At 33.2% G+C, this 17021-nt stretch overlaps 1 protein-coding gene across 1 annotated transcript in view; it reads left to right on the top strand.

The window, feature by feature from the left end:
• LOC150085511 (protein argonaute-2-like) overlaps positions 1–17021 on the top strand; it is a 444788-nt gene that overhangs the window by 168965 nt on the left and 258802 nt on the right. Inside the window, exons 4-5 of the mRNA XM_090373305.1 lie at positions 8222–8403; positions 16816–16952. Coding sequence (XP_090229431.1) covers positions 8222–8403; positions 16816–16952 — 319 coding nt within the window. The remainder of the gene's footprint in view (positions 1–8221; positions 8404–16815; positions 16953–17021) is intronic.

Below are 17021 nucleotides of genomic sequence, written 5' to 3'. Positions count from 1 at the left end.
TGTGCTGTATTGCCACTTTCAGCTTCTAAGATGTATGCCGATATTTTCAAGGTATTTATAAGGAAAAAAGTGTCTTATAAACTGACAAATATGGTAATTCCTTTTAGTTTTTCAGGCCAAGTTTTGGAAGAATTTAGTAATTTGTAATTCTTGTAATATGCTCAATAAAATGAAATATCATTAATTGGTTTATTATTGGTTCTAGTTTTTTATAATAAACATCATTATTAGAAATAGTTATTTTTCGTTTGAGGAATGCATCTTTATTTCTTAAACTAAAATTAATTTACATGTGTAATATATAGAATCTTATGTTAGAATATATTCCATAATTTCAGGGATGCTGTGTGGGAGATAACAATATTTAGGTGTTGCATAATACAATGAAATGTATAATGATAGTATAATAATTTCATGTGGGCAAACAAAATATATTCACTATAATGAAATTTTGTTACAGTGAAGCGTAGTAAAAAACATTAAAATTATAAGTTACATATTGCAAAATAAGTATAAGAAACTTATTAAAGCAGTATATCTTTTAATGAAAAATTCAAAAATTAAATTAAAATTTTTTTTTTTTTGCTTCTTATTTTGATTATAACAAAACTTTTATGAATTGAACATGAAATTGCAGTTTTTCCATTTTCAAATTTATAAAACCATAATAAGCATAACTATCAAATGATATGCTGTAAACAATCATACTTCTTCAAAAGATAATGTGTAAGCATAATTCAGTGCTGGCTTTCCATCTACCAGCATGTTTAACTTTATATGTTAATATACACAAACAGCAACTGTCATTTCCAAAATATTCAAGTAAGTTTTAGGAAGGTAGACAGATCAAAAGTCAATAATCTAACAGGCAATTAATGCACAGTTCGTAAATCATTGCAGCAGTGCCAGATGCTGAAAACCAAAGATCAAAAGTGTATGTCAAATTGTTTAAGGAATTTCTTTTTACAAATTTTATTTTTCAGGGTGGGTCTCGATAAATAGTACTATAACAACTGGCAACCTTGCAGATAGGAAAGTGTAGTGGCACCACCTGTCTTGCTCAACCGGAACACACAAATATGCCATTTAGTTTTCTATGAGTCATTGCCTGGTGCAAGTGTGTATTCAGGCTGTGGAGGCCTATATGTGTAAGAAGAGTGTTCTAGCCATGCAGTGTGAGTTGTGCCATGGAAACGACTGCCATTTCCATGTTCCCAACAGAAGGACGATATCAAGGTGGGTGAAACAGTGGCGACAAATGGGTTCAGTCACCAATAAGAAGCATGAGGGGCCCCAAAAGACAGTGCGTATGCCCGGTAATGTCCAACGAGTCTGTAAGACTCTGCAGCCAAGTCCCCAGCGATCGGTTCGCCACCATGCAAGGACACTGCACATGTGTCGCAGTTTCCTGTGTCGGATTGTGAAATTTGATTTAAAATTCCAACTGTATAAATTGCAAGTTGTTCAAGGCCGGTAGATAAAGTGAGCAGGCTTTACATTGGTTTAAATGTACTTCATTTGGGTAATCTCAAGCTCTTCCCTTTACCTCAAGGGTAAAGGTCACTACAATGGGTGGTATCAGACAGTTTTTAAATTCTATGCAGTGGGACAAAGCGATGATGTTACCAACAGCAAATTCTAAATGGGAAGCATTCAGGGAATTAATTGCAGAAGTTACTAGGCTTTTCATACCAACTAAGAAATACTGTTGAAGGCTTTGACCTAAAAGTATCTCAGATAAACTAATGAGACTTGTAGCAGAGAAATAAAATGCATGGGATTTGTATAAATAATCAGGTTCTAATTCCTCTCGTGATTTTATATGAACAGAAGCTTATGGTATATATAAACTAGTCTTCAATCAAGTCACAAAGGAGGTTAGGCAAACTAAGGCAGATTATGAGAATTAAAGAAAGGCAAGGGATGCAACGAAAAACAGCAAAAACTTATAGACTTATATTAACAGCAGAAGGAAGGGATTGAATCACATTGGGCCACTTGATGTTAGTGATAGAACTGTTGGTGACCCTGCTCAAGTGATTGACAAACTGAATAGGTATTTTGCATCTATAATCACACATGAGGAATTCTTTAGGGAAGAGAATGCCAAAAGTTTATCAAACTCTAATGGAGAGTTAATGATTTTGTGATAACTGAGAGGAATGTGGAAGAGAAATTGTTAAAGCTAAACATAAAAAGGCACCTTGGGTGGATGGGATCTATCCAATTATATTAAGGAGGTAAGCAAACTCTTAGCCATAATTACGAGAGCATGATAAAGGTATGGTTGAGTGCAGTGGTGGGCTCGCGAGAGCCCATTGTTATTATTATTATTTTTAATTTGCGAGCCCGTTGTTGAGACGATCATTTATATTTCAAATGAAATTCTAAATGCGCAATTATTGAGTATCCAGAGCCAAAACTATGGTTGGGCGAGCGGGGCCCCCATTTCCAGCATTTTAATAGTGCAGTCGATCGATTATGTATTTTAAAATTGCTTCGTTTTTGATATAATTACAGTCGGACCTCTGTTTAACCAACTTCTTTATAGCGAATTTTTTTTTTTATTCCCCCTTGGTAATTACGTTTATATAGTTTCTGGTGAACGAAGAAAATTTCCATCTAACAAACGGATTAGAAAAGACAATTGTGTATGAATTGTTCTCACCTCTGGCCTTCAGGCAATTTAGGTAATTAGAAAATGAGAATTAAGGGTGAAAGAGATTACCATTTCACAATTTTAGTGGCGTCCGTAAAACCTCTGCAGTCACATACCGAGAAGTCGCACTAATCAATATGCTTTCCATAGCCAGTCAGAGGATTAAGAAGATTCTCTACATGGATTATAGCCTCTGGTCAACCTGTGTTGTGGTTCCCCTTTACTCTGGCAAACGAGCGTATGTTTTTCAGAGAAGTGAGTGATCTTTGCCTTCCACTAAATTTCATCTGTCTATGATTACATGGTCACAGTAGCTGAATATCCGTGTGATTCCAACATTTTTCACTGTAGTCAAAGAACTAGTGAGAGTAGCAACGTAGAGGGGGTAGGATTGAGGCAACTAAGATATTATATAAACTTTACGAAGATGAAATGTACGAAAGATTTTGAAACTTTGTCGAGCATTTTTTAGAACATTTTAAAAAAAGTTCTAAAATATAATGGCATACAGGCAATAATTTAAAAAAAGAAACTATCACCAATCTCCAAAAAACTAGCGCAAATTAAGGATGATTGCTAAAGAACTTGATGTGGAACGAGCAGCTTGTAGCTTGCGGACGGCAATTGTGGGTCGGAGGAATTCCCGCTTTGTGCAAACATTTTGAATCAGAAGTTAAATAATCCAGGATTATTATATGGACTTTTAAATTTTGAATTTCTTAACCATTTAGCACTAATGATCGACATCCTGCAGGGGCTCTCTTACCTTTCAGAAGCTTTGCAGAATCACTATGGTAAAAGCAGATAAGTTAATTATTCAAACTATCAATGCTATTGCTAATTTGAAAAATTCTGAAGGAAATTATGAAGCTAAAATTGAGAGCATGTTGAAGTTGAACGAATTTGAAGGAATCAAAACCAAAAGTAAAAAAAAATTACCTCGTGACACATTATTAGATGCATTGTTTTATAGGATAAGTTATTAATACAACAGGATGATTTTAAATTAAATAAAGAAAATAACGATACTGAAAGAAATTTTAAACATATGCTACCCAAAATCGTGGAATGTGAAAGAACTTTCGTCTCGGTTACAAGACGGTAAAAACCAAATAAGAAATTTAAAAATTTTTCTAATAAAATAGGAAATAAAAATAAATGATTTTAAAGATTTTGTCGAAGACAGTTTTTCTTTAAAATCGAGGGAAATTTCCTTTTCAATTAAAAAAGCCAGAAATATCGTTAAAACCATTGCGATTAGCAGTGCTGAAGCTGAAGCTGAGTGAGCTTTCGGCGTAATGAATAATATTGAGTGAATGAATGAATGAATAAATAATGTTGACAATTAAACACGTTGCAGATTATGATGACCACACATCTAAATGGAAAACCATTGCTTCAATTTGATCCGGATCGTTACGTCAAATCGCTCAGCTATTGAGCAAAGCAGATCGACAACAGATATTATAAAAGAAGTAAATTGTATATGGCAATTTTTAGAATAAATTTTTCTTGAATATTTTTGTGTAATAATTTTTTATGTAAAATTTGTGAAAAAATATTGTGAAATGTTTTGTAATAGTTTTATATTATTTGTGATATGGGAAATATTTCGTGTTATTTTTTATTCGTGATATTAAAATTCTATCATAAAAAAATGTATCCATTATATTTTCCGAGTTGTTAATAAAACAACGAATAAAAAAGTTGTGCATGTGCCGAGCAGGCGCGGTAGATGGTTTATGTGAAACATCCTTTGCATTTCTTTTAGGTATATATTGATTATGAAATAAAAGAGCTTTTGTAATGTAAATATTTTATTGAACATTCGGAAATTTTCATAATTTCTGGAAGACAAGATACGTTGGATTTATAATGACTAAAGTAAGAGATGTATACTTGCAACATATCTAAATATCTCTGGAAAACAGCATAGATTGAAGTACCGATTTGAAGCGACATATGCAGCTGTTAGGGAAATCTAACAATGGAATGTAACGAAAATGGGAGACGAAAAAAGAAATTGTTTACAAATATTTGTATTGTTACTGTCATATGACAAATACTTGTATTGTTACAGTCATATGATAAACAGTTGTATTCTCGCAGTCATATGACAAATACTTTATTGTTGCAATCATACTTACTGCAGTAGTAACTTCAGGAAGTATGATTGTGATGTCATACTATTCAAAAATTCTAAAAAGAACTCCAGACACTATCGTATTGAGGTATCATTGCAAAGGGAGGCGTGACGGCGAGGTTTTTACGTTTTTTTTTTTTTTTTTTTTTTTTTTTTTTTAGTAGACCTTATATACATGCACTTATTTGCATGGTTAAGGGGGATAACAGGCCCATCTGTTCACCCTCCCCTGAACTGCTCCTGACTCGAGATATCATACTGATCAGTCACGAAAAATGCGTCACACGCACTAATTACACTACTAGTAGTGGGAGCGTGGGAAACGTGTCTGGTGGAAACAGCGGATGATGTCACTTCTGTGACCGATCAAAAAAGTTAGCCCATTGTTAAAATATTCACAGCTCACCAGTGGTTGAGTGGGAGAAGACAGAGTGGTCATTAATGGGCTAAAGGATGTAATGGATTAATTATTTTCAATCTATATTCATACATGAGGACTAACGGATTAATTTATGGATTTATTAATTATTAATGGATTAATAAGTAGTCATTAATGCTCTAGGCATCTGCAAGGTGGTCTGATTGAGATGTTTAAGGCTTTGGATGGATTGAGGAAGTTCAATGCTGGTGCCATTCTTTGTGTTGCTCAGACTATAAAGGGGGTGGGGGGCATAAATTCAAATTGAGGAAGATCTGAAGAAAATTTGAGTGGTAGGACAAACTTTCATCTGTTGTTGTGGAAGTGGGTACTTTCAGTAAATTCAAGGAAGAACTAGCAAACTATTGGAGTGGATGGGCAGGTGATGTGAGAAGAGTTTTTTTTTTTTTTTTTTGCTTATTCTGTATAAGCTTGCTTTCTTGCATTATTTTTCTCTACTAAATAATTGTAATAATACTGGTCTGGTTATCCTCTGCGTTGAATTTCTTAGTTTCTCTGTTGTCTCATCAGGTAAGTTCCATGAGTTTTGAATTCATTCAGTTGAACAAAATCTTGAGTTTTTCAGTGATTGTTATAGAACCTAGGAAAACCACCAGTATATTCAGAGCATAATTTCAAGCAGTGTTCATACAGTAGAAGTTTGGTACAGATGATTGCAGTGTTGTCTGCTGTATTCTTGACATTGAAGTATTTCAAAAGTTCCTTTAAAGTGGATTTTTTTCTTCAATCTGTGGTCTCCAAGCATTTATTAAATGTGAGAATGTGATAGTATTGATGGAAATTGCTAAAGTAGATTATGAGAAGGCTTTGGCATATATTATCAGCACATACAGTATATTAACACATATAGTAATAACTGTTGATGATCCTGCTCAGGTTGCTGACAAACTGAATAGTTATTCTGAGTTTACATTCATACATGAGGAATTCTTTAAGGAGAGGGAATGCCAGAAGTTTATCAAACTCTAACAGAGAGCCAAATGATTTTGTGAGAACCGAAAGGAAAGTGGAAGAGAAATTGTTGAAGTTAAACATAAAAAAGGCTCTCTCTCTCTCTCATCATATCGACATCCTTTTGCTGTTCTCACCAGATGAGTCATCCATCTTTGGATCTTTTAAGAAGCTTAATGTCTTTTTTTTTTTTTTTAGATGCAGTCTCCAGACCTGAACACAATATTATGAATGCAGTCTCACCATTCCTTAATTTAAATTTATTGAACCACTTACTCGCAGAAAATTCTACTTTCAGTTTTTTTTATCCACCTTGAGATTGTCAAAAAAACTCTTAGCCTTCTGCTTTATCAAAATGGAATTTTCATTAACTCCCCTAACTTACTGGTCAGAAATTTTAATCATTAAAAATTTCTCCATTTTCAGCAGATCATTTTCTCTGGTTCTCAAATATTTAAATGTATCAGGTATTGGTAATTTTGAAATTTTATATTTTTGTTTATCAGATACTGTTTTTTTTTTTTTTTTTTTTTTTTTTTTTTTTTCACTTTTTTAGGCAGTATTTCGTGTTTAATATCAGCTGCTCAGCTTCAAAAAGTAGTCATTTTTAATTTCATTAGCAAAATGGGACTTGTCTTGACTTTTTAGCTTTCTAATTTGTTTCAGACAGAAGCACCAAGTTTATTGTAGCTGAGCAATTGGAAGTTACATACATGACATGTGATACAGGTGGCATTGTGACAACGGATAAGTGACACATATGAGAATAGGGTGTTAAATAATAAACAAAAGATAGGGAAGTCAATGGGTGTTTTGGACCCACTGTAAATATAAAGCAGTATTTCTATTTCTCTCTTTCATCTTATGAGAAGCAATTGTACATTATAGAATAACAATCCATTATTTTAGCAGGCTGGTTATAATTTTGATTCTGAATTCTGATATAATGTGCATCATTTTTTTGTCATAACCATCACATACCATCATTAAGTATAATAATCCCTCACAGGCAGCACAGTGTTTATGATTGCTGGGTTTGAATTCCATACTGTGGCCATGGAATTCTGTTTTGGTTGAGGTTTGAAGTTTATACCCCTCCCCCCAATGAAAACAGGTTTTTATCCAGCAAAACAGGCAAAATAACTAGAATTCATACAATTTATGGATATGATGCACTGATGCCTTATAGCCTTTGACACACGAGTACAAAAACAAATTAGTAACATTAGCGGCGAAGGTAAAGAAAGCCTGCACGAGAAGCATGCAAAAGTTTGATGAAATTTACCTGTAAAAGTACTTTGCCATAACGGTATTTGTATTGTTGCTTGCTCTGTGAACAGGCTCTGGGTGTTATCGATCAGGAGAAGAAATTGAATCCCATGGGAGATTGAAACCCTCCCGAAGTGGAGGGGTAACCTGACCTTTTTTCTTTAGAATCACTGGTGGACTAGTGGATAAATTGTTTATTAAGGGAAAAAAAAAAAAGGGCAAAGGAAGCTCATACAAGAAGCACAGCAAACGTCAAAAAAGTTTACCAGTGAATCTACGTTACAAACATTTTTTACAACTCCAGAACTTCCAATATGACTCTGTTCATGATTCAATTAGTGATTCTAAAGGAAAAAAGGTCAGGTTATCCCCCTCCACTTCGGGGGGGGTTTCAAGCTCCCGTGGGATTCAACTTCTACTCCAGACCGATAACACCTACCGTCTGTTTACTGAGCGAGCAACAATACAAATACCGTTACGGCAAAGTACTTTTACCGGTAAATTTCATCAAACTTTTGCATGCATCTCTTGCAGGCTTTCTTTACCTTAGCCACATTAGCTATAAGCATATGTTTGTCATTTCCCTATTTAGGACTAACAACAACATTTAGCATAAACTTGAAACATAGCCTTATGTATTTTAAGCACTTTATAATAGTGTTATGGTATAATGGTGTTCCTTCAGCTTAATTTATTTGTATTGAATAACCATGCAATGTCCCTAAAATAATAACTTGACTCTTGCTGTATTTTTGATAAGGTTGAATTGGAAGTAACTCTGCCTGGTGAAGGTAAGGATCGAGTATTCCGAGTGGCCATTAAGTGGATAGCCAAAGTCAGTTTATATGCTTTAGAGGATGCTTTGGAAGGGAAATCACGTATAATTCCTGTGGATGTCATACAAGCCCTTGATGTTGTTATGAGACATCTTCCTAGCATGACGTAAGATTGACTTTTTTTTTTTTTTTTTTTTTTGATTAATTCAATTGAAAGTTCATAATTTTAAAAATATTCAAATTCTGACAATCAAGCTTTATTTAAAATAAATTAGTTATTTGTTGTGTATTTTTATTGAAATATTAGAATTAAGTACCAGTTCTTGTGGCATTCCATTTTGGATAAATTTTGATTTTCTGGAAAATAGTGCCTTATTTAGATTTCATCTATTAAAATTTAACAAAATTTTAAGGAGAGAAAAAGATAATTATATAATGTCACTCAGCTGGGTAAGTTTCCTTTCCGGCATAAATTAATTCTAAATAAATTATATAACTGACTAGAAGAGAATTTTCAGAGGTGAAGAGCTTCAGAGGTTGTGTGACCAATATAAAGAATTCTTTTTCCAGATCTTTCTCCCTACCCATCCATTCGGTTAGTGACTACTAGAGTATTATATGTAACTTTTCCAAACTCACAAAGAGCTTTTATATTTTAATTTTGTCATGTTAATTCCAAGTGTAGACATAAAATTTCACAGTACCTCACAGTTTTGAAGAAGGGAAAAAAATTCAGTAAATGATGTTCATAACATTAGAAAAATACATAATCATTAGATGGAGAGGAGCAGATGACTCATAATTATGGGTAATCTTATATAAGACCTATGCACATTTTAAGATGGTATACCTTTGTGTTTCATTTCAGAGAATATAGGCTTAGAGCCTAAGCCTATATTCTCTGAAATCGTATAATAGTACTGAATTTTTATTATAAAATATTTCATTTCCAGTACCACGTGTTTAGAAGCGATATTGCGTAATAATGTAAAATTATTAAGTACAGTCAGTCCTCGCATAACACGTGTTTACATTACACGAATTCGATCATACACGATTTATAAATAGGGGAACGATATCTTATATAACACGAACCGAATTCGCTTATGCACGATTTGCCTTTGTGTTTACAAGAAATGGCAGTCGAACACGGAATCACCCCAACTGAACGCAACACGGTAGGAATGAAGAGAAGATTCTGAAAATGTATTTGTTTTTTTATATCAGTGAAGGGGAAACACATTTCTCCCGCCATAAGAACGTAAAAACCAACACAATTCCAACTATCGGTATAATCGCAAATGCAATTAGATCGAGTTTACTACCAGTTTATAACAGATTCCACTAGCAGAAACACAACTGGAAATTGTTTTTATTGTTTTATGGTAGTAACCCCTAGAAATGTGCTTTAGTAAAATGTGAGGCGTTAATAGTGTATCTCTGCCTTTATGGTGTTGTTTATTCAGTTGCTACACGTGCACAGCTTTGTTTATGTGTATCAAGCGTGCCTCCTTGTTTTGTAATTGTGCTTTATTCCCTAAAAATGAGTAAAATACTTAAAAGGTGTGAAAAGGAAGCATCCTGGTGAAGAAAAGCAAAAGCGGACTGGGGCAAAAATTCTTACCCGGGAAAATTTACAGTGGCCTCATGATATGGTTTATGGCCAAAATCACACCAGCCCACCAGTGTTTCCCCTGGTAAGGCTTATGGCCAGTCCGCTTCTGTCGATAGAGAAAAAATATGAAATTGTGAAACGCTTTGAGCAAAATGAAAGACTATGTGATATTGCATGTGCTACAGACCTAAATGAGGCAACGCCGAGAATTACAAAGAATGCAGAGAAAATAAAAACAACTTTCATAGCAGGAACAACTCAAAGTGTAATTAAAATCCATTAGATTAACACACAAAGAATTGGAAGAGATGGAACAGCTGTCATCTGTTTGGATAGAAAATCAAACAAAAAAGTTTGCTTACAATAGAAGCAAAAGCAGTAGCAATATTTTATTACGTAATAGTCGTAATAAAATACGTATTACTTAAAATACTTAAGTAATTAAAATGCAGATTCACAGAGATTGCGTATTACGTATTTTATTACGCATAATAATAAATAATCGTAATAAAATACTTACGTATTTTATTACGATTATCTATTGTGTTTGGTAATGTTTTGGTTACAAATGTGTGTTCAATCTCGGGTGATCGGCACCTAACCCTATTTTTCCCATAGGGCCTGTTGTTTATATTGCACGATTTTGCATTGCACGAGGGTTTCTAGGAACACAACTATCGTGCTATACGAGGACTGACTGTACCTGTATGTAACAATGGTCTTTGAGAATGAAAAAAAGTTTAGTATGGAAAACGTATTTATTTAACACCATATACAGCACTGTAAGATAGTAAACTAATTATATAGAATTATGGGAGATATGGTTTCTTTCGTTGGCAATGCTTTACTTCATATTTAATTTAATTTTACTTTATTCTATCTTTGTTTATTATTAGTTATAATGTTTTATAACCCTTTTACCACAGTCCACAAGCTATCTGACTGCTTTGTACGATCGGAAGGTCCATGATATTTGGGTAAAAAATGTCATTTACTACTTTTTTTTTTTTTTTTTTTTGGGGAAAATGTGTATATCAATAGCTTATGAGCAATTATGAGGACACCAATAATGATCAACAAAACATTTATTATTAGCACAAAATTTTACACATTTTTACAAATGAATAAGCATTTCACCTCATTCAAAAAATTTACAAGGTTTCTCTCCTTTTCAAACGAAACACTCTTAATTTAATACTAAAATTGTCCAATCACCACAAAGTTAAATACAGTCACTTTTGATTCAATTCTTTGTCACAATAAATTTCTAAAATTTCAGCAAATGGTGGTAAATACATCTTAAGATCAGTAATTCCTGTTTCATATATTGCTCCTTTCTAACATAATGTCTTAAACATTCTCTTATATTATTTTAAGCTGCAGTGTATCTACGATTCATCATTCTAATAATCTTTATCGCTAATAATAATTTTAATCAACTTAATAATTAAGTTAATGCCCTCCTTTGTACTATTAATTTCTTAACGTAGTTCAACATAAAATTATTCTGAAAAGACATTAGTAGAACTTACATTAATTCTTTTAAGAAGGTCCATTCCTAAATCTACATTCTTCCTTTCCATAAGTTCTTCGTTTTACTCTCAATATGACTCCTACAAATGGTGCTGAAGGACCTGAATTAAGATCACTTTAGCCATGATGATAGGAAATGTTACCTTCATAATGGTTAATTGTTATATTCAATTTTACAATGCATCGGGTGGCTCCTGTAGCACTGCCAGATTCTATAGCTCCAATTTTTACTTTCTATTATCTCACTCATTAAAAAACTTGACTATATTGCACAAAGTAATATAAGAAACTTATGGCCAATAATGACTTGGCACTATATATTTCTGAAGCTTTCTTACTGGGCTCAACTCCCCGTTAGCAGCTGGACTCTTTTGATCCTTTTACGCTCTCCTTTCTCACACACCACTCTCTTTTTCGTGCCAACATTCCATATAATATTCCATGAACCATTTCTCCCTTTCTACATGTCACAATCTGGCCAATCAAATCCCTCTCTATTTCACCTCATTCCTCCTTGCTTCATTTAATTTTTTACATTTATACAGATTTATTTGTCAGCTCCTCGAGCTAAGTATTTCCATTTCTCACTGGAAACACTTCCCAATGCTTTCAACTGCTATTCTTTATGATTCTTTCCGGTTAAGGGTACTCCTTTCTCTGGTGTTTACCTTCTTGACATAGTAGCCAGTTTATAGGCTACCAAATTTTTTGCATCAGCTTTAATTTTGATGGTGCATTGTGGCCTTAGTTGCCAATGCACCATTAAACACCCAACCAACCAACCAACCAACTCCTTTCTCTGGGAAATATAGATCTAAAATTATATCTGGTACTCATTAAGCTACTTATTTTCCACTATCTAAAGTCTGTTCTTATTCTACAATTTGCCCTAATTATTCTGCCATTTTCATTTCAAAAGCTTGTTTCTACGATCTTAATTGTTCCTTAACTGGTTTATCTGAATCTCACTCTCTTAGTCTTTAATAATCTCATTCGTTACAATTTTGACATTGAATAGACGTTGTTCTTTTTGAATTCTGAGAAATGTTTCCTGAAGTCTAGCTAAACTTGTATTACATTCCTTTTCATGTAGATAATCAACTAATCTTATTTTTACCTACAAGATCTTTCCTTTATTTCACTGATAGCAAGTTTCAACTTCTGTAAGACTATGTGTCTCACAAAATGTATGTAATAAAATCCTTAAACATAATATTAATGTGTAGTTATAAATCATAAATTTAATGTGATTTTTGGGCTTGTTTTTTTTGCTGAACTAAGTGTAGCAATATTTGGTTCGACCGAAGACAGACAGAGCCACAAATTTGGTTCTGCATCAAGTTCGTTCCAGTATTACAACTTGAACGAGGTATAAATTGCAAAAGCTGACAGCAGAATTTTCACTAAGAGATGGATATTCTGTTTTTAATCCAAGCCAAAAGGTTATAAGATTTTCAGTCTTGAATAAGTTTTGAAGTTCAAATGCTGTTGATATATCAAAAAGGTTTTCTTTTTCAGTCAGTTTTAGGTGACTCGTCAAATGGATTAGAATCCAGTTCAGATTTTTTGATGTTTGTGGAAAATACTCTCTAAAAGTGACCTGTAGGAAGTTGAGATGCTCTTTAATATATATTTCTTAACAACTTTGTCCAAAGTCAGCTCATTTTCCTTTAAAAAATTGTGTCAAGTGCTAAAACACTCGGTACTGTTATCAATAAGGTCATCCCAAAATTTTAATTTCTTTTATTATGCTTTCCACTTTGTCTTGAACAGTGAAAATTGTTGTATTTTTGCCTTGTAATGATAAATTGAGTTGATTTATCTTTGAATAAACATCTGACAAATAAGCTGAATTTTGAAGCCATATTTGGCATGTTGTGCACCCACTGAGATGAAAAGGATAATCCACAAAAAAGAAGAATTACTTCTTGTCTTAATTCAAATAAACTTTTAATTACTTTGCCATGTGAAAGCTATCTAATATATGTGTGTGTTAAAAGGGTTACATGTTCACTGCCCATTTCTTTACATAAAGAACTGAATAGTCTGGAATTTGTTGGTCTCGATTTTATAAAGTTAACTATTTTGACAGAAACGTCAAACACTTAAGTTGTTGAGACATTCGTCTCAGCGCTAGAGCCATGCTGCAGTGTGTCTACGAGATATCAGCACGTATATTTTTGATGCGAGTAATAAGGCCAGCAGCTTTTCCTGCCATTGATTTTGCTCTATCTGTACAAATTCCACAAAGACCAATTTGTTTTTCTTCAAAATAAGAATTAATTAAATTAAAAATGTCCTCACCTCTTGTACGCTCTGTTAAAGTACGACAAAACAGCATACTTCCTCCACTTTACCTTCATTCAAGTAGCATGCAAATATGATTAAATGGCCAGATTGGAAACATGAGTGGTCTCATATAATTGAAAAGCATAAAATGTACTTTTTTTTACCCTTTCTATAATAATGGATTCAACATCTTCAGTCATATCATGTATTCAGCGAGACACTGTTATTGGAACAGTGTATCATATCCAATTTCATCACTAAATTGTTACCAAATGTACACCTGACAATAGCTTTTGCACATGGGAAAATCAAATTTTTTGCAATAGTATGGGCTTGCCCAGCCTTTGCAATTTCATAGCTTACCAAGTACGATGCCTAAAGTGCTTTTTCACTGTCTTGATTTCCAAATAATATATGCGAATCAATATTAGATGTTTTGATTTCTTGCAATTTTCGCTTAAAAAAAAATTGACTGGCTTTTCTGCATAATTTTCATCTTTTGTTTCTAAATGACGAGACAAGAGGGAAGTTTTCAAACTACTATTGGCAAGCACTTCTTGCAAATGACACATTGCGGGCATGGATAGTCCTTATGTCCAAGAAATGAAAAACCGAATTTAATATAATCTTCACTATATTTCCTCTTTTTACTATTCCTTTTCATATGGATTTTTTGAAGGTCATCTTGGGATGAATTTGAGGGATGATTTTGATTTTCATGATTCTCATTAATTTGTATTTCAACTTCGTGCTTCCAGTCTTCAACCAACAGTCCATAATGAATTTAAAGTTTAAAAATACTATGAATAAACAATATAATACTGCACAACATTCAAATCCAACACTATGTGGTGTGGCGCAGCGACTAGCAGTGTTTACCGGAGTTTGTCGACACACTTGACTGAACGGTGCGATACATATCACACCCAATCCTCCCCCCCCCCCCACACACTGGCTGTCTAATAGAAACCTTTGAAATTAAAGATTCTATATTCATGTTGAAATCAATGCCTAGCATCGACAACCATTGGGCTTAAATTAAAATTCATTTAAGCAAGCAGGGGGATTAACACAATCAGCGCTAACCAATTCCAATATGTTTTTTTTTTTTACGGACACTATTGTCTATTTGTGACTTAGTGGAGGGAGGGGGTTGGGGAGGCACATCACTTTTTCTGTTAATAATGTGTTAATTATGGATGATAATCAGTGATTTTTTTTACGTTTAGCTTAGTAATAGAAATACAGTGTATGATTTCTATTATTTAATTAAATACAATGTGTAGTTTTCAAAATACAGTAGAGCATCAGTTGTCCAGAATAATTGTTAGACCTATTCCAGATAGCCAAATTTTCCAAGTAATCGAATGTACAGTAAAATTAAACAACTTTTGTTGTAATGTATTAAGGTAAAAGAAAAGGACTTTAAATAGCGTGAAAAAAACTAATTTATTTAATTAAAAATATAATAATAATAACTTAAATTTGCACATTTACATATGTATATTCGAATAGGTATTTTACTGCAAATTTTATGTGGAAAACAATTTAAAGTAATTTTTAAATAAGATGTTCAATCGTTTTGTTTTGTTTTGTTTGTTGTGACCATCTTTTTTTGCTGCTAAATATCTCATGTTCCTTAACAATATCAATTTGGTTTTATCACATTCTTCCTGGTTTTCTGCCCATTTCAGTGCCGTTTCTAATGCCATAATAACTTCACTACTTGTTGGCCAGCCCTGAGTGCCAAGCGAATTCGAGGTTAAGCATTCCTATTGCGAATTAAATAGTGATCCTCTCAGAGATAAAAGTTTTTAAGTTACACTGTTCAACAAAAAAATTCTTTGAATTTGTTTTCTTACTTAAAATAGGCAAACTTTACTAATTTTGGGTCGAGAAAAACGAATTTAGAAATTTTTTATTAGCTCTAGTTTTTGAGATACAGTACTTTTGCTATTGGCTAAAAATATAGTAATTTCAGTAGTAGTAAGAGTGAAAAGTAATATTAAAACATAAAAAAACAAGAACACAAGAAAACTGCACAGGAACCGAAGGTACTTTCTCAAAATATGAAGAGGAAAACCACAATTGAATCATAACGATAAAAGTTATGTTGAAACAGAGGAGAAGGATATTTTACATATATATGGAGAAAATAGTTTAATGATTTGCTAAACAAAGAAGCAGATTATCAAATATTTATTATTATTATTCTTGGAAAGAATCAATAATTTCGATATTACTGGGATTAGTATGGTTACTTGTCAACCCACTTTAAAAGTCCCAGAGGTAGTCGTGGCAGCAAATTCTGTCATGTAGTCTGGATTTTGTTTCACCATCATATTGTCTACAATTTTTTACCAACATTAATCTCTACCACTGCACAAAATATCATAATAATGTGAACAGGAGTGTTCACATTATTATGATATTTTGGTAGGAGAAAGCTCAAACTTTAAACATGGTATCTGGATTGCTACATTTTGTTAAGGTCAGCCTCAATTCTGTTCATATTTTTCCTTGTCACCTCATTACTACAGTATAACCATGATCTCTGAAATAGTGACCCGGCTGAGCTGGTCATCTGAACACTGGTATATGTTGCATTATGAACAACTAACTTTCAATGTCTAGCCATAGAGCAGCATTACCAGTAGGAGCTGCCATTGTTCATAAAGACTTATGTTGTCATCATGCAAAGTGTAATGCAGACACCAGATGTGAGTTGGATTTGTTGTTCATTCTGTGTATGGAAGAGGTATAGAGTGTCTCCTACTTCATGTTATTCTGAGTTTTTCATTTTATAAGCATGCAAACTGCCGTGTGAACATGTTTCTCCCTATATGATTACACCTAGACACTATTTACAGTGGGGACTGGATTTGATGCTTGGTTTTCTTCACCCCATGTAACTATGGGTATAAATTAAAATAATAAACCTGAAATGAATTTAATTTGAAGTCTTATATCCAGCTTTGCTGCAACTGAACATGATGGACATATGATCTCTATATTTCGTGAGAATTATTTATCCAAAATCTTTTAATTAAAATCTGATTTGATATCATATTAACATTTCTTAATGTTTTCTTGTTATCACAAGCTCAGATTTTGCTTCTAGCATAAATGATTTTATTTCAGATATACCCCGGTGGGAAGATCATTCTTTTCTTCTCCTGATGGCTATAATCATCCTTTAGGAGGGGGTAGAGAAGTATGGTTTGGATTTCACCAAAGTGTTCGTCCGAGTCAGTGGAAGATGATGTTAAATATTGATGGTGAGTATGTAAAGATTAGAATAGCAACACAGTTTCTTAGACATATTTTGTACTCAACTTTTTGAATAA

Source organism: Mastigoproctus giganteus, chromosome 5 (genome assembly GCF_048544385.1).
Source record: "Mastigoproctus giganteus isolate SK-2022 chromosome 5, ASM4854438v1, whole genome shotgun sequence".
NCBI classification, from domain to species: Eukaryota; Metazoa; Arthropoda; class Arachnida; order Uropygi; family Thelyphonidae; genus Mastigoproctus; species Mastigoproctus giganteus.
The sequence above is the reverse complement of the archived record's forward strand: the minus strand, read 5'-3'. Positions and strand labels throughout refer to the sequence as shown.